An 18,607-nucleotide genomic window follows, 5' to 3' on the forward strand; every position below is an offset into this window, starting at 1 on the left:
GGAGGGATGGAGCTCCAGGCAATCAGGGCCAGGGATGGTGGGAGGGACTGGGATTCCAGCCAATGGCAGCCCTCAGAGTGTCCTCAGGAGGCAATCATATGTAAAATACATATCATAAAAGCATCAGAAACAGGGAGGTAGCCAGGATTTTGGGAAGGCGGGGGTCCAGACTAAGTGCCTCCATTTTGAGAGGCTAAGAGCCCCCCAGACACAAAAAGAGGGTCAGCGTTTACCTGAGGAAAGGGAAAGAGGAGGAGAGGGCTGCTCCATTGCAGCCCCATTGCCAAGGGCCCTCAGGTTCATTCAGGGAAGGAGAGCCAGGAGAGCTGTCTTTTGGGGGAAGGGACATAAAGGAAGCCAGGGCTGCAGGGAAGCCTTTGAGTCAGTGGAGAAGTTTGCCCTTGGAGTGAAGGGAAGGAGGAAGAGAGAAGAGAGGCCTTGCTCCCTGGCTTCCTCCTCTCAGGGGCTCCTTCCCCAATCTGGCTGAGTGTCGCCAACAAGCCTCAGAGACATTCCCCAGAATGTACATACAGCACTTTATTCCTCTTATAAGGTTAAAGCTCCTTCAATATTAACAGCGTAGTTTTATAAGTTAGGCCTAAAACTTGACAAAATAATAACAATATAAAGGCACAAAACATGATAAATGGAGAACAATATGAAAAACCATTTAAATATTAGTCCTATTCACAAGGAAGAGACCTAAAAACAGGGAACCTTTACAAACTTGTCTCAGAGCCTCAATGGTTTGTTGTGGTTTATATTTACTTGAGGCGTATAAGTCTAAACACACAACAAGGCCAAAAAGTCTCAGGGCTTGTGAAATAGCAGCAAGTCCTATGCTCTCAGCCTCTGAGGATGGCAATGGCAGGACCCCATTTGTTTTATAGAAATGACCCTATCATTACATGGCAGATTCTGGCTGGATTAGATGGCCTTTGAAGGTTCCTTCCAGCTCTAAATGAATGGAGGCGGATTGGATGTAACCTCCTCTGCAGCCATGGAGTCCCTTGGGCAAGAAGAAGTCACACTCTCTCAGCTTCCTCAGGGGAAGGCAGTGGCAAACCTCCCTCTGAAGAAACCTTGCCAAGAAAACCCTTGATATCGTCACCATAATTTAAAAAATGACTTGAAGGCACAGAACACACACAGCAGCAGCAATAATAATAAACACACAGTTAACATGACTGATAGGATCAAGAGCCATAATGATAATAATAAATAACCCAAAGCTGTTTTGGGTCCCAATCTGAGGAGAAAGGTGGGATACAAACATCACCACCACCAGTTATTATTAGTGTTGTTGCTGTTGTTATATTTCTGCCTGGGTTGGAGCCCTCTTACTAGGAAAACCTGCCCCCTTCCTGCCTTCAAGTGACCCTCTTTCCCCCAGTCCTGCCTTGCAAAAGGGGTCTGTGTGCTCTTTTCCCACCAACCCCCCAAAACCCGCAAAATGTTGGCAACCTGTTTGGTCTACTCTGGGCCTTCACCCTGCAGCCATCCTTCCCCATGATCCCTGGCTTTGGAGGCACCAGGAGCCCACCCAGCGAGGAACGAGAAAGGCAGAGGGAACAACAACATTACCTGCCCTCCCTCTTGACCCACCCTCCCTCAAAAAAGGCACCAATTCTGGGGAGGGATGGCCCCCTTTATCTCCCCCAGAGGGAGGGAAAGTGTGGACTGCACAGGAAGGGTGGGTGGGTATGGGGTGGAAGGAAAGAGTCCCTTCCTTCCCTCCCTCCCTCCCTCCCTCCCTCCCTCCCTCCCTCCCTCCTTGTCTATCATTGTTCCTTCCTTTTTTCCTTCTTTCTTTCCTGTCTTCCTTCCTTCCTTCCTTCCCTTCCTCCTGTTTGTATCTCTCTCTCTCTCTCTCTCTCTCTCTCTATATATATATATATATATATATATACAGTATATACAAACACACACACACATATATTTAAATACGTTCGTGTACACATACAGACGTTCAGACAGATATCTATGGGTATATATAGATGTATCTATGGGTGTTGTATGCAAGATCTATAGACTTGAAACATTCCATCTATATATATATATATATATATATATATATATAGGCTCATAAAGGTATAAGTCTGAGTGCACTTAGATAGATAGATAGATAGATAGATAGATAGATAGATAGATAGATATGCCTCCACATATATACATATATGTATATGCACAAACACACATGCACACATCCATCTGTTGTTGTCCATTCTTCTGGTTCGTTGTTCCAGGTGATGCTAGAGAAGAGGCCCCCCTCCAGTGGAACCAGAGGCTGCAGGCGATGAGGAGAGGGACTCCTTGTCCAATGCATTGCTCACCTGGAGGGCCAGCACCAGGAAGGCCAGTTCCCCCACCTTCACAAAGGCCCCATTCCCACTCCCTCATTTGCCCTGGATAGAACTGGGCAGATCTGGGTGCCCCCATATCGAATCTCCCTGGAAACAAGTTCGTAATACCCTATACCTCAGTCGGGGTAATTACCCCCTGAATTTGACCCAATCATGACCGGGGCTGAGTTCATATTTGCCGGCAGCAAAAAGAAAGGGTCAATAGTCCGCTTTCAGAAAAACCGTGCTAAGGGGGATTTGCCCTGGATCTCTTGTGCAAGCCACTGATGGAGTTGTGTTAAAGTCAGTGCAAGTGTGAACTTCCAGCTTTTAAACCAGTTTGGGAATCGGGGTAAAATTTAAGGGTGAAGGGAGCAAGAAACAACAAGCAAAGTCTAAACACTTCCTTTGACCATTGCAGCGTTGGAGCGTGTCGCCACCCTCGTACTGTCAATGGCTCACCTGCAGCAAGGCCAGGAGCAGCACAGAACGTGGCTATACAACTCGGTGTGTGGCGCTCCCCACAACAATGATGTGGGTCTTCCTTTTTTTATTTTCATTTTTTTATTACACTGAGACATTCCCACGATAGTATTTAAATGACCAAATATCGACCAAATATTAACTGTTAATTTAACGGAATGTTATCACCCTTTTCTTCAAATGTTTTAAGACAACTCCATTCCATTTCTAAATCTTCTTTTGGTTTCCCTCTTAGTAAGGCAGATACTCTATCCATATGTCTAGCTTCATATATCTTAATCAACCAATCTTCCATAGAAGGATTAATTGTAGATTCCCAAACTTGAGCAAATAAGATCCTTGCACATGAGACCATATATAAAACAATCCTATTGTATTTTACTGACTTTACGTTGTGTGTCATGTTTAGTAAAAATAAATTGGGTTCAAAGGGAATATTTATATCCAGAATGTTTTGGATGGTTCCATGAATCCTTTGCCAGAATCCTTTAGCTTTAATGCATGTCCACCAATATGAAAGAAGCTTCCCTCGGGTTCCCCACATTTCCAGCACTTAGTATTGCAAGTTTTGTATATCTGGTGGGTTTTTGGGGGGGTTAGATACCACCTGTATAACATTTTGATATCATTTTCTTTATAGTTTTGGCACAGAGTGAATTTATTTCTTCTTTTCCACGATTTTCCCCATTCTTCTATAGTTATAGTTTTATTTATATCACGTGCCCATCTTATCATGCTGTGTTTAATAATTTCATCTTCTAGATCTCTTTCTTTTAATAGTTTATAATATTTGGATATGTGTTTACCTTTTTTGTCCATCATAATTTTATCTATTTCATTGTTATCCATTGTTAACCCAGGAGCTTTATTGTCTGCCTTAAAACGATTGTTTAATTGGTTGTATAAAAACCAATCCTTCATGTTTCCTTTTTCATTAAGTTCTTCCATAGATTTCATATTGTATTTTCCTTCTGGTGTTTTGTTGATTAAATCTCCATATCTTAGCCATGGAGTATCTTTGTCCTTTGTTCTATTGAAATAGTCCTCTTGCAATGACGCCCAAAATTGATGTCTCATTTTATACCATACCTTAAGCAATTATCTTCTTATAACATGATGCTTAAAAGTATTATTATCCTTTGGTTTTGTATACCACATATATGCATGTATAGCAAGATTCAGGTTAGCTTTTTCTATATTCAATAAATTGTTATTTTCTAATTTGAACCATTCTTCTAACAATTTGAGACAAGCTGCATAATAATAATACAGCTTGAAGTTTGGTAAGTTGCATCCCCCCTTGAAGCAAAGATCATTTACTAAGGCAACCATAACAGTTTCAACTCCGTATCCCATCCTGAAGCCAGTTTGAAATGGGTCCAGATAATCCATTTCATCCAAGACCGCTTGGAGTTGAAGAGCAACTGCCCTCAAAATTATGTTGTTTAGAAATGGGAGATGGGAGACCGGTCTGTATTTGTTCATCTCCAAGGGATCTAGGGAGGGCTTTTTCAGAAGCGGCCATAACACCGCTTCTTTTCAGTAAGATGGAAAATAGCCCTAACTAAGAGATGCATCTATGATATATCTCAGGTGATATAAGAAGGGCAAGGGTTGACAGGGCATGTTCTCCTCTTCGCACTTCCAAGGAGCTTATCCACATCCTTAGTACTCACAGATTCAAATTGATCCAGTATGATCTTAGTCATGGACACCTCACTTACAGCCTCTGCAATAATGCTGACGTCCAATTGGCTCTTATCTGAGAGATATTATCTGTGAAATAGTCATTTAAAGCATCATAGTGAGCTGTGGAAGGCTCTAATAACGGGTTCCGGGGGGAAGGTGCCTGAGTCAGGTCCCAGATCCCCCTCTCCCCCGACTTCAGCAGTCTCTTTATGCTTCTCTTCCCTTGGCACTTTCACTCCTTCATTCCTTCCTTCTCCTCTTTTAACTATTATTATTATTATTAATCTAATATCCTTTCAAGGAGGTCCAAGACCCTTTCAGCATGTTCCCAGAACCGGGAGGAGTGCATTTTTTCTGGAGCTGTGGGTTTATCTGTTGGTTCTCCTCTGCAGGGTTGTTGTGAATATATATATATATATATATATATATATGGGGAGGGGGTTGCTTAATCCGAATCCTGTGGGCCTTTAAGCCTAGTTCCCAGGTTGCCAGGGGTGTCATTCTCCCCAGAAGGGGCTTTGGGGTCCCTCCATCTCCCTCCTCGTGACTTTGTCCTAAATTTGGGCTCTTCTCTGCCCCCCAGACAGAGCGCCCTCCCCCCAGGACCCCCCCCCCCCCCGACTAATGTTGTTTCCAATGCTATTGAAGCCTATGCTGTGTGATGCTATTTAGCACAAAACTCTTCTCCAAATGAGGCATCAGAAGGGAGGGTCTCTCCTCTGCCCCACTACACTGACAGGAGGGAGGGGGCTCCTCAAAGCCCTTTTTACCTTTGGATCCCCCTCCCCTCCATGGCCATGCCTCTCTTCAAGGGTCCCCCCTGCCCTCTTTTCTCATAATAATCCCCCAAGTACCTGGGCCCCAAGGAATCCCCCGAGGAGGGGTAAGGGAAGGAAAGAGGGAGAGGGAGAGGGGGCCTGGCAGGCACCTTGCCGTTCTTGCGGGAGGGAGAGATCTGGGTTTCCTTCCTTCTTACAACAACCCAAACCCCCCAGAAGACCCACCCCCAGCCATTCCCCCAAATGAATGAGGGCTCTCCCCACTTCCCTCCCTCAGAGCAGGCTGCAAGGGCAGCAGCTTCAGGGGCTGAGAGTGTGCATGCGCAGATGCCCCAAAGGCCCCTTCTGAGCATGTGCAGGGATCGTAAGGCCCTTGCTGCTGCTGCTTATTCCGCTGGCGGCCTTTGGAAGAAGGACTACGGCCTTTTATCTTTCCTTCCAGAATGGAGCCCAAGCTGCAGATGTGGCCTCAGGAGGGAAAGACTGGGAAGCTTCTGCTTTGTACATATAGCTCAGTCTCTTTGAGTGTGTGTGTGTGTGTGTGTGTGTGTGTGTGTGTGTTTGCCTCTGTTTTTATGGCTGGGAATGGAGCTGAGGACTGAAGAGAGCAGAAAGGGTCAGTTTGGGCAAACTCAGAACTTCTGTGCATCAAAGAGACCAATGTGTTGAAACAGCAAAGAACTTTATTGAGAACACATAGAAATTCAATGTTTAAGCCAGAACTGCCCACTCCAATCCAAACAACACATTAAAACCCCAAAACCTAGAACTCCACCCTCTTCCAAACCTAGCCCCCACCTGCAATTCCCACAGTCTGTGTGCCACAAGTAACAAGGCCCCCTTTGCCATTCCCACAAACTAGCCTTTCTGTTAATACCTGGGCCCAACTTTCTTCAGCCAACATCCCACACATTGCAAAAGCTATCATTCCCATAACTATTCTAGCCAGCTGCAGTAAATCCCACCCTCTGTCTAGCTAACCTATTCCACCACCCATAGTCCCCACTCAAATTTATAAACTAAAGCAATAATCTATACTAATAGCAATTAAAAGCTCAACTTAACAAAATATAACTGAAAAACATAAACAGACATATGGACACACAAACCTAACACACAAAATCACAAGGGTCTTTTCTTATCACCACAGGATTTTTTTTTTTTTTTGGTTCTTTTTATTTATTGAATCCATTTCTTCTATTTACATCCATCTTTCCATTACATTCACAATATGTACATAGATATCTCTATATCTTCTACCTCTCTCCCTCTCTTCCTCCCCCTTACCTATACCCCTACCCTTATCTCTCCTTCCCCCCTCCCAATCTATCCCCTTCTACATTCCCCAACCTATTTTTCTCTCTTTACTTCTTATCTGTGTCTATCTCTATATCTCTTTACACCTTTTCCTTCCCTATCTCAATTTTTCTTAAATTCCATAAACCAGTATTTCACTCTGGTTCTTACGTATTCCTGTCCCAATACTGTATTACTATATTCCAATCTTCTTCTTCATCATCCCTCCCTTCCTCCTTCTCTCCTTTTATTTTTCTAGACAATCTATCAGCCTCTCTCATGTCCAGTACTTTGTTGAACCATTCCTCTACCGTTGGGATCTCGGTTGATTTCCACTTTTGTGCTTATAGCAATCTGGCTGTAGTAACCATGTATAATATTATTTTCCAGTGTTTTCTCTCTATTTCCCTTTCTATCTTGAATGTCATTTTCAGTAAATATAATTCTGGATTTTTTTGGAACTTTCGCCCTAGTATCTCTCTTATTGCTAGATGTATCTTATTCCAGAATTGCTTTGCCTTTTTACAGGACCACCACATGTGGTAAAAGGATCCTTCTGTTTTTCTGCACTTCCATAATGTTTTATTTACATTTTTATATATTTTTGAGAGCTTAACTGGTATTATATACCACAAATAAAACATTTTATAATAATTTTCCTTTAAGTTCTGTGCCAGGGTAAACTTATTAGTTTTTATCCATGCTTTTTCCCATTCTTCTAGGCTTACCATAGGATTTAAAATATATTCTTTGTATTGCTGCTTGACTAATATAATGTTAGTTCATTTCTGGGATTTGTCGGTCTTCTCTCCTGTGTGGACTCTCTGATGTTTCACTTGGGCTGACTTGTCAGAAAAACATTTCCCACAATGCTGGCATTTGTATGGCTTCTCTCCTGTGTGGATTCTCTGATGTTTCACTAGGTCTGACTTTGAAGAAAAACATTTCCCACAATGCTGGCATTTGTATGGCTTCTCTCCTGTGTGAACTCTTCGATGCATGACAAGGACTGACTTGTAGGCAAAACATTTCCCACAATGCTGGCATTTGTATGGCTTCTCTCCTGTGTGGACTCTCTGATGTTTCACTAGGTCTGACTTCTGAGAAAAACATTTCCCACAACGCTGGCATCTGTATGGCTTCTCTCCTGTGTGGACTCTCTGATGTTTCACTTGGGCTGACTTGTCAGAAAAACATTTCCCACAACGCTGGCATTTGTATGGCTTCTCTCCTGTGTGGACTCTCTGATGTGTCACTAGGTGTGCCTTTGAAGAAAAACATTTCCCACAACGCTGGCATTTGTATGGCTTCTCTCCTGTGTGGACTCTCTGATGTCTCACTAGGTGTGACTTGAAAGAAAAACATTTCGCACAATGCTGGCATTTGAATGGCTTCTCTCCTGTGTGGACTCTCTGATGTGTCACTAAGTATGACTTTGAAGAAAAACATTTCGCACAATGCTGGCATTTGAATGGCTTCTCTCCTGTGTGGACTCTCTGATGTGTCACTAGGTGTGACTTCAAAGAAAAACATTTCCTACAATGCTGGCATTTGTATGGCTTCTCCCCTGTGTGGACTCTCTGATGCCTAACTAGGCCTGACTTGTAAGCAAAACATTTCCAACAATTTTGGCATTTATGTGACTTCTTTCTTCTGTGGACTCTGTCTTGACTGACAAATTCTTCTGTAAAGGAGGACAATGACAGACAAGACTGAATCTCAGTGTTAATAGAGGAAAGTGTTACCCCAAGATTTAGCCCCACGTTCACCCCTCCCTATTTGAGATTAAATTAATAAAATTGGTGTGAGTGAACTGAGCATGACCCTGTTCTGGATGCCCCCAAATCCATATAATGATTGTATCCTTACTCATCGGAGCTACCAAAGAAGAGATTGAAGGGGAACTGCCATGAGGAAATCAGTAGAAGCAGCTAGTCAGGCTGTTCAAAAATATAGTTGGGATGAATCCTGAGGTCACTGTTGCCTCAATCTCTCCTTTGAGCTAAGTATGAAATTCCCCTAAAAGCATAACATTTGGGTTTGTCCTCCCCAGACTCCAGCATTTCGAGTGACAAAGGGCCTCTGGAATCAACCACAGAGCTAAGCAAGCTCAGGTTGGAAAAGAAACATCAGAGAAAAAGGAATTTTTGTGTTCCCCTTTCCTCTCTTCATAGACATTGCTTATAATTGCTAAATAGAACCCTTAATATGTATGAAACCAAGGGCCTGATTTCAAGTTCAGTTCTTAAGTTCAGTGCTCTACATGGGGCTACCTTTGTACCAAGTTCGGAAGCTTCAGTTAGTTCAAAACACACCAGCCAGATTGGTCACCGGAACATCTAGGTCAGAGCATATAACACCAGTATCTCTACATTGGCTGCCAATTAGCTTCCGGGCGCAATACAAAGTGTTGGTTATTACGTTTAAAGCCCTACATGGCTTGGGCCCGAGCTACTTGAGGGAACGCCTCTCCCTACACAATCCGTCCCACACTCTCAGAACATCTGGGAAGACTCTTAGATTACCCAAAGGTCAGGCTAAGAACAATTTCCCACAGAGTGTACACAGCCATGGCCCCCAAGTTATGGAACAACATGCGGGAGGAGATCCGTCTTATCACCACCTTGGATGCTTTCAAGAAAGCACTTAAGACGGATCTCGTCCGGCAGGCTTACCCACTCCACTTTAGACCTCTTCTAAAGTATTTAAGGAAAAATCCTACTTCTGATCTCAATTGTGCATTTTAAACAATGTTTTTATTTTTTCCGAATTGAGTTTAAGCAACTTGTTGTTTTACTATGTGTAAATTGAATGCTATTGTTGTTTTGTGGCTATTTTGTGGTTGTAATACCACCTCGATCCATTGGGAGAAGGGGGAAAATACAAATAAAACTTATTAATATTATTATTGTTATTGTTAAAATCTGTGAGGTTGGTGGCTGCCTCCCAATCTCCAAGCCCCCACTCCTGGCCCTTCCCAGAGGTCCCTTCCTCTCCTCACAGAGCTAGGCGATCCTGGCTTTGCTCCTGTCTTCCCTTCCTGGCTCCCAGAGGCCTAGAATCATAGAGATGAAAGAAACCACAAGGGCCATCCAGTCCAAACCCATTCTGCCACACAGGAATCAAAGCATCCCCAACAGATGGCCATCCAGCCTCTGTTTGAAGACCTCTAAGACGGAGACTCCATAACAATCTGAAGCAGCATATTCCATTATCAAACAGCCCTTACTGTCAGGACATTCCTCCTAATGTTGAGGTGGGATCTCTTTTCCTGCAGTTTGCATCCATTGTTCCATTTTCTAGTCTCTGGAGCAGCAGAAAACAAGCTTGTTCCATCCTCAATATGACATCCCTTCAAGTATTTAAACAGGGCTATCATATCACCTCTTAACCTTCTCTTCTCCAGGCTAAACATACCCAGCTCGTTTAGGCGCTCCTCATAGGGTATGGTTTCCAGACTGTTCCCCATTTTAGTTGCCCTCCTTTGGACACGCTCCAGTTTCTCCACACCCTTTTTGAATTGTGGTGCCCAGTATTCCAGGTGAGGTCTGACCAAAGCAGAATAGAGTGGCATTATTACTTCCCCTGATCCGAACACTATATTTCTATTGATGCATTAGCCTTGTTAGCTGCTGCACTGCACTGTTGACTCATGTTCAACTTGTGGTCTACTTGGACTCCTAGAACCCTCTGACACATATTTTCATTCAGCCAGGTGTCACCCATCCTATATCTGTGCCTTTCATCCCCCCGCAAGCCTGATCCCCTTCCGTTTCTCCCTCCACTCTCCAATTTTTCCTCTTGCCCATCTGCACTGCTTCAGCATTTCAACTTCACCATCTCTTTCCTACCTTTCTGTTTTTCACATTTCCTCCATCTCTCTATCACAGACAAAAACCCATTTATGTGATGCATAAAAGGGACACTTTGAGGCTCATTTGTTGAGAAAGGCAGGATAATCAATATAGAAATAACTCATTGGGAAAGGCAGAGCAAGGGGGCTGGGACCTGGACTCAAATTCTGGTGAGGATCAAGCACCAGGGAGCAGCCTTAAAACAGCCTTAAGACATCTCTAAGACAGGTATGGGCTACTGTTGGGGATTGGGAGGCATCACATCGGCCCCCAGGGGATCTCAGGGGCAACCGCACATTGTATTGCCTTAAAATAGGAATAATGTTTTGCCCCTCCATATCCCATTGCATCCCTTTGGGGAAATGGATGCCATTTTGAAACTGTTGGGCCCTCTCTGAGCCATTGAAGGGCCAAGGGAGGTCTTTTCCCCAAGAAGCCTCTCTAGAGCCTCAAAAAGCTGGAAGAGGGCCAAAAAAGGTAGGAAACATACTCAGAGATGTCCTGAGTACCATTTCAGGGAGAAATGCATTAATCTCCATGCTGTCTTCCCACAAGATCCTAGAACTGGTATGATATCTGGTGACGGAACGAAGTTTCAGAATTAAAAGGTCCTTTGTTTGCACCAAAAGGTTTATTGAGAAACTCGGGCAGAAGCGTCCATTAACACGTCTAAGCAGTCTGAAACATCTAAACCTTTTCCCTCCATCATTAACTACCTTCACACTCCTCTCTTTTGCTTCCCCTTCAGTCCCTAACCAGCCCGGCTGCCAAGGTACCTCTTGCCTTCTTCTTCCACTGTTCCCATATGCCTTTCTCCCCCAGGGCATGTATGCCACCCAAATCTCACAAACCAGTCAGTTAAGAGCTTCCACAACTGCTTCCTTTCCCCAAGCCGTTCTAGGCCCCACTATCCTTACCAACTACTTAAAACTACTAGCATTTAAACTACTAACAATCCCCTCCTAAACCGCAATACCATTCTGGATGAACCACAGAAGCTGCTTCTGACAACTGGCAGTTTACAATGGGGTATTTAGAATCCTTATAAAGTGGAAAGCAATAGTGCCTCACTGAACTACAAATTCAATTAGTCTACAGGATGTTGCTATCACAATTAAACTACGCTTGAAAGGGATCTAGGACTCTTAGTAGACTACATGTTGAACATGGGCCAACAGTGTGATGCGGCAGCTAAAAAGGCCAATGTGATTCTAGGCTGCATCAATACGAGTATCTAGATCAAGGGAAGTAATAGTGCCACTTTATTCAGCTTTGGTCAGGCCTCACTTGGAATAATCCTATGTCCAGTTCTGGGCCCCACAATTCAAAAAGGATGTTGACAAGTTTGAACATGCCCAGAGGAGGGCAACCAGAATGGTGAAGGATCTGGAAACCATCAAGCCCTATGAGGAGTGGTTTAGGGAGCTGGGTATGTTTACCCTGGAGAACAGAAAATTAACAGCGGATATGATATCCATGTTTAAATCTTAGAAAGGATCGTATTGAGGATGGAGCAAGCTTACTTTCTGCTGCTACAGAGAAAAAAAGACACCGCAGTGGATGCAAGCCAGAGAGAAACAGGTTCCATATAAACATTAGGAGGAATTTTGGGACAGTAAGAGCTCTTCGACAGTGGAATATACTCCCTTAGAGTTTGGTGGAGTCCTCTTCTTTGGAGGTCTTTAAACAGAGGCTGGATGGTGCTTGGAATGTGTATTCCTGCATGGCAGGAGAGGGTTGAACTGGATGGCCCTTGTGGTTTATTCGAACTCTGTGATTCTATAATGCTAGTGGATTCCGGTTCCTTACCCACAGAGGCCACATTCTCATAATTCTCCATCATTATATAATTGTACATAAGTCTCTGTTTCTTCGTCAACAGTTTCCATTCATCCTCAGTGAAATATATCGCCACATCCGCAAAGGTCACCTGCAACAGAAAATAGCCCTGATCCACAGAGTGACTAAGCAAAAGGGGAGGAAAGCACACGGTGCATCCAAATATTATCTGATCACTTTAAAATTCAATCCAGGAAATAAACTTTAAATGCTGTAAACTAGATAAAAGCTACTGCCTGTCTCGAATCTTTTCAATATAATATACAATATAATACACAATATAATTTAAGCCATGGCTGGGATATTGATGATGGCTTAGGATACTGACTATCCCAACACATACAGTACATTTAGCCACCAAAGAATTATGGTGCATTTAGACATTTCTTGCCACATTTCAGAGGCAAATGTCATTATTAATAACAGTTCTGGGGAGCACTCTGGGCTTGACGGCCACTGGGCCCACCCCATATTTAGATCCAGAGATGTTCTCCCATAGCTCCCAACATTTCATAGGTGGAAAAAGCTAGACACATGTGGATAAACAACCCAAAAGGCAATGAAGATGGCCAAAGTTGTTTATGAGGAAGATCATACAAGCTAGGAAGGGCACAGCAGTTTGCTTTTGCTTCAGCCTCCTGGGAAGGGCCATATCCTCCTTCTTTCCTCTCCTCTCCCCACTTTTGAGTTGATGTGCTGCCAACTCAATTGCCCTCAGGAAGTGAAGTGAGCTGAGAAGGGGGAAAGTGGGAGGAGGAGAGAGCAACCGGGACATTTTTAAAAGCCCCTGAAATAATGGGGTGACAGAGGATTAACCAGGACTGTCTCTGCCAAACTCGGACATTAATCCTAGTTTGCATTAGCCTCTCAGCCTGAGGCATGCCATCAGCACAGAACAATACACATGCAAATCACTTCTTGATTCCCAGGCTCACACAGTATATATACACCCAATTTCTTCCAGGCAAAGCATTCTCTAAAGATGTCAGCCACAGATGCTGGTGAAACGTCAGGAAGAAACTTTTCTGGAACATGGCCACATAGCCTGAATAACCCACAAAAAACTATTTTATTTGCTTCCTTTCATAAACTGGCCCAGCAGTGACACAGATGAAGCTAATAGAATAGTGACTCACCAAAGAGTTGTCGTACCTCTGCATCCTCTTTCTGTGGGAGCCCAACTCCCTCAGCTTGGCCTCTGTGTTGGCCATCAGGTGGGCGGGGAGGTCCTGGTGGCCCTGCACTTGGGTCACTTCCAGAAAGAGAGGCCCAAAGCCGTTTATAAGGAGGCCAAGATGAAGTTCCTGAGAAAAGGGATCAGAGTTAGGATTGGTTTGGCAAGAAACCCTGCAGCACTCAAAGACACAGAGAACAGCATCCTGCTGGTGACATACGCAGGTGACATTTGCCTCCTTTGGGCCAATTCAGAGGTGGATATCCCCTTCACCCCTCTGCACTAAACAAAGCTCCCCAGACCTAGCATAGATTCACTGCAGCTCCCCTACACAACAGATACTCCATGCCTTCTTAGAGTGGTGGGGGATTAGGGGATGGGGAATTGGAGAGGGTCCTGGTTATGTCCCCGTAGCTAGATGTGAAATGAGTGCATCATTGGCTGAAACTTCCTGACCTCCCCAGTGGCCCTCAGAGGAAGATGAATTTATTTTGATTCGGGCTACATAAACACAGCTGGATGCTTCTCCAATACCTTGCACCCAATACTCTCACCAGACATGGAATGGCCATGTGGGATAGCTTCCACAACTCTATGGAAGGGCTTGTGTTAGTGAATGGCCAGTTGTAGTCCATATTCCACCTGGAGCAACAGTGGAGCATAGAACGTTCTGTTGAGTCAGGCTTTCTGGCCTGGTGGCCTCTCATTCTTCCATTGGCCAAACCAGTTGCCCTCTATCTGCCAGGGAGCAGGAAAGGAGCATTCTCTTCTCTGTTTGCCCCCCTTCCATGGGATCCAGCCCTCCTCCCAGGATCAGGGAGCACCAGAGGATTGAGCTGATGGGAAGAGAGCACCCAATTGCTATGGCAGCCTTCTGCATGCAGAGAAGTCATTATTCTGAGAGTGCCTCTGTCCATGTGACCATAAGTGATCGGTAAGTGAATCTATAGGTAAATCCAACTGATTCAGTGATTCTCTTCTGATCAGGACTAAGAATAGGATAGGATATAGACTAGGATTTAGGCCTGCATGTGGCTAGAACAAGAAATTTCCAAGCAAAGATGGACAGGTAACAGTGTGGAAAATAGGCACTCTCCACATAGAATCATAGAATCGTAGAGTTGGAAGAGACCACAAGGGCCACCCAGTCCAACCCCCTGCCATGCAGGAAATCTCAATCAAAGCATCCCCTCCCCGTTTAGACGCTGGACAAAATAATTGTTTCATTTTTCCAAATGAGACTATTTATCTAAGCTTAACTGCTGTGTTTGTCTATGTCAGTCATAGCAGGAGCAAGAGGTGTGCACCTCCTCCCCCTGCTTGCTAAAGCCATACAGAAATTGAGGCATGTACATTTGTGTGCATTATTTCTGAATGGATCTATTGTCAAAATCACAATTTCTTCACTTTTCCTTGTACATTTTTTTAAAAAGATGCACACTGCTGAATATGTTGCACTTATACAAAAAAAATCTATAAATGTATAGTGAAGATTGCAACCTGGATTATGCTCATTTTTGGGAAGTGAAGACCTATGTAAATTCAATTTATAAACCCAATGAAACAAATATCTCACAAAGCTCTAGTAAACAACACGTACACACACAGTCCCCACACAAAGGACTCACTGGTGCACTGTGTGTCTGGGGCTGGAAATCTCACTTTCACTTTCTGGGAAGACAATTCTGCCAGAGACTGAATTTGGGGCTTTCAGCTGCAACCCTTCCACACAATCCTGGACTGAAATATTTAAACAAAGGTCCTTTATCAGCTCCAGGAATAAAGGCCTACCTTCAGTACAAAGACCCTGATTCCTGCAGCCCCTTAAAGGGCTCTTCCACAGTCCTTTATGGCTGGAGCTTCCCTGGGTCAGTCTCCTCAGCCGTAGAGAAGGGTTGCTGTGAGTGCGAAGGAGGAGGAGGTCCACAGGGCTAAGGGAGGGAAGGCAATGGGGAAAGGTCAGTGCCAATGGCCATGGAGGGCAGAAGGTGACAATGCCTAGGAAACTCCTCTGAGTCCCAGCCTTAGGAATGAGTGGCAGGAGTGAGTCCAGGGGGCTGAGGGGGTCTCCTTTCCCAAAGGGGGAGGCAAGCACCGGTGGACCCTTCCCAGCTAGGGCCCAAAGGGAGGGTCTCTTTCCCACCTCTCTCTCCCAGCCCCCAAAGCCCAGAGTCCCTGCCTCCCTTCCTCAGACCCCCACAGGCCCCTCCCTCCCTCCCTCCCTTCCTTCATTCCTTCCTTCCTTCCTTCCCTCCCTCCCTCCCCCCAAAATGGAGGCTCAGAGGCACAAAGGAACACACAGTCCTCTTTTTGGCCCCAAGGAGCCTGGCCTCCTTCTCGCTCTGGAGCCTCAGAGAGAGAAAGAGGAACCTCTGTTCTGTTGGGGCGTGTGGAAAGACGCACTGTGTCCACCACGACCACCTGCAGAGTTGAACCACATCGACAGAACGCCAGGGAGAAGGAATCTGTGGAGATGTCTGCAAAGGTATTCTGGTCAAGAAGGACATATTCCTTCACCACTGCAAACGGCCTTGAGCTCCAGCCTTGAGAAATAACTACAGAACAAGCCTTCACTCTTCACGAGGACTTTAACCTTCGTTTGCAATATTTACAAAATATATATACACAGTGTATTGGACAACCGTCTCTAATACACACTATTTACACCAACCAACAACAATAACACAACCTGTGACGCAGCCACAGTAACACCATCCACAGAGAGGCAGTTGCTCTCACACACCAACTGTCTCACTCTGTCTCTCAGTGACAGTTAGGAAGCACAGTTGACAGTTGCATCAACATTCCGATGATGCACTGATCGAATGCTGACACATATAACTGCCACTAGAGCTGTATATATATAACTTGCACAACAGCTCCACCTAGTGGCCACATCCATGTCATTTCCTGACATGTTCAACTGAGGCTTCAGAGAATGTTCCGGAACATTATTCCCCACAGTCACAAGCAGCACAAAATGTCCACCAGAACACAAAATGGCTGACAGAAATGAAAAAGTCCACCGGGACACAAAATGGCCGCCAGGACACAAAATGGCTCCCTCTGCCTCAGTGCTTGGCAGTTGGCAGCCTTCAGGGAACCCAAAATGGAGGATGAAAGGGCCCTAAAGTCGGAAGGGACCCCAAACAGGATTTGCAAACTTAACAACACCTAAACATTTTCCTGATGCTATTGAAAGGAGGAATCTGATGCCCTCCTTAATTACAATCAATAGTGAAGGATATTAATATTGATATTAAGAGTGCCCATCGTCCACAACCCAGCTCAGGCCTTGACCGCTCAGGGAGGCCAGTTCAGCTGCAGGTGGCCCTCCGTTCGTCCTCCTTTCCTTCTGCATTCCTCCTCTTTTCCCCAGCATCAGCCCCTTTCCCAAGAAGGCTGCATCCGCACTTAGAAATAAGACACTTTGACACCGCTTTAACTGCTCGGTGCTATGGAATCCTGGGATTTTACCTTTGGGACATTAGCCTTCTCTGCCAGAGAGCTCTCATGCCACAACAAACTACAAATCCCAGGATTCCATAGGATGGAACCAGGAAAGTTAAAGCAGTTTCGAAACAGATTATTTCTGCAGTGCAGATATAGCCTAAGTTGGTTGTAAAAGAATAGAGGCACCCAAGTCAAATTTTTATTCTGTTAAAAATGGTTTTGCTTTTTTAAAATATAAGCAGTTTGTTTTTCTGTCTAATCCTTATTCTTCTAGTTGTTGTTTCTTTGTATGTTGGTTTGTTTCATTCTTGGTAATATGAGTTATTCTGGTCTTTCTCCTTCCTTCTTGCCTGAAAGTCTATTAATAAGAAAACTGGGGAGTCTTTTTAAACTTCCCAAAGGAGCCACTTTTGGCCTTTTTTGGGGGAGAAGCCTCCTCTTAGAAGCCAAAGCCCCATGTTTGTGAAGAATAATAATAACACTTATATTAAAAGTATCCTCCTCATTTCTGATCCCTTTTGAAACCCATGTTCCCCAGAAGGATCAGAGCTTTGTAATAAGAAAACCCTCTCAGAAAAGACACACACATCCTTCCTTTTGGCCCAAGGAGCCTGGCCTCCTTCTCACTCTGGAGCCTCAGGAGAGAAAGAGAGGCCTCTGTTCAACTGAGGCCTCAGAGAAGGTTCTGGAACATTATTCCCCAAGAGGGCTCCAGCCCACCATCCGGCCCTTCTGCGGAGGTGGCAGTGATTGCTGCGGTGGCAGCGAAGAGGAGGCAGAGGATCAGCGCCAGAGGCCTCCTCTCCACCTCAGCCTGCACGCCTCCACTGTCATGACCGCTGAAGGGCCGGGTGGTGACCCAGAGGCCTCTTGGCCTCCAATAGCCCCATATGGCCCTTGCACCATGGCGGCAGTGGAGAGGGGGCCAAAGAGGCCTCTGGCAGTACTCCTCGGCCTTCGCTCCACTGCCTGCACACTTGGCCTCCAGGAGAAACACCTCGCCTTTCCCCTGGCCTTGGCAACGAGGAGCCCGAGGTGGCGGAGCAGCAACACCAGATGCCTCCTCAGCCTCCTCGCTGCCACCGCAAGCACAAAAGGGCCAGGTTTGGGTGTTGGAGGCCAAGAAGACTCCAGCCCAGCACCTGGCCCTCACGCAAAGGCGGCGGCGGAGAGGACGCCTCTGGCACTCTCCTTGGCCTCCTCTCCGCCGTCACTATCACCACCACAGGAGTTGCCGGCGGCGACGGCGGAGAGGTGTCTGAGGCTTGGCCTCCTCACAGCCGCAGCTCCACTGCCGCCACCAATGCAAAAGAGCCAGGTGGAGCCTGGAGGCCTCTTGTCTAGCTTGTTCCATGTTTTTGTTTTATATACTGTTTAATTTGGTTAACTGCTATTAAGGGACATAGCTATGAGATTCTATGATATGGGGTGCACTATAAACCTTTTAATAAACGAACAGGGATTGCAATCCTATATATTCATATTATCAGACATAACTCCAGAGAATGTTAGCCTTTTGGATGCCAGAAGGTTCCTCTCATTCTTCAATGCAAGAAGCAACACCTCAGCTTCCTTCTAGAAGATAAAGCAAAAAGGCTTCAAAACCACTGAAGCCTTGGGCAAGTCTCACTCTCTCAGCCTCAGAGGATGGCCATGGGAAACCCACTCTGAAGGAACCTGCCAAGAAAACCCCTTCAG

General features: G+C 45.1%; 1 protein-coding gene across 1 annotated transcript; it reads right to left on the bottom strand.

The window, feature by feature from the left end:
- Positions 1 to 222: 222 nt before the first annotated feature.
- Positions 223 to 16,410, bottom strand: LOC149275755 (putative zinc finger protein 75C). Its single transcript, XM_089504378.1, has 5 exons — positions 16,146 to 16,410; positions 13,419 to 13,586; positions 12,253 to 12,373; positions 8,046 to 8,273; positions 223 to 233 (listed from the first exon to the last, which is right to left on the bottom strand). Exons 2-5 carry the CDS (start codon positions 13,491 to 13,493, stop codon positions 223 to 225), a joined length of 435 nt encoding a protein of 144 aa, XP_089360504.1. The 5' UTR covers positions 13,494 to 13,586; positions 16,146 to 16,410.
- Between the last annotated feature and the right edge of the window lie 2,197 nt (positions 16,411 to 18,607).

Source organism: Sceloporus occidentalis, unplaced genomic scaffold, assembly GCF_023333645.1.
Source record: "Sceloporus occidentalis isolate IW3139 unplaced genomic scaffold, rSceOcc1.0.p SCAF_268, whole genome shotgun sequence".
NCBI lineage: Eukaryota > Metazoa > Chordata > Lepidosauria > Squamata > Phrynosomatidae > Sceloporus > Sceloporus occidentalis.

Coding starts and splice junctions, on each gene's coding strand:
- LOC149275755 (XM_089504378.1), bottom strand. CDS start 13,493: ATGGCCAACACAGAGGCCAAGCTGAGGGAGTTGGGCTCCCACAGAAAG. Junction 12,374..13,418: donor AGAGGTACGACAACTCTTTG/GTGAGTCACTAT, acceptor TTTCTGTTGCAG/GTGACCTTTGCGGATGTGGC. Junction 8,274..12,252: donor TGAGAATGTGGCCTCTGTGG/GTAAGGAACCGG, acceptor CCTCCTTTACAG/AAGAATTTGTCAGTCAAGAC.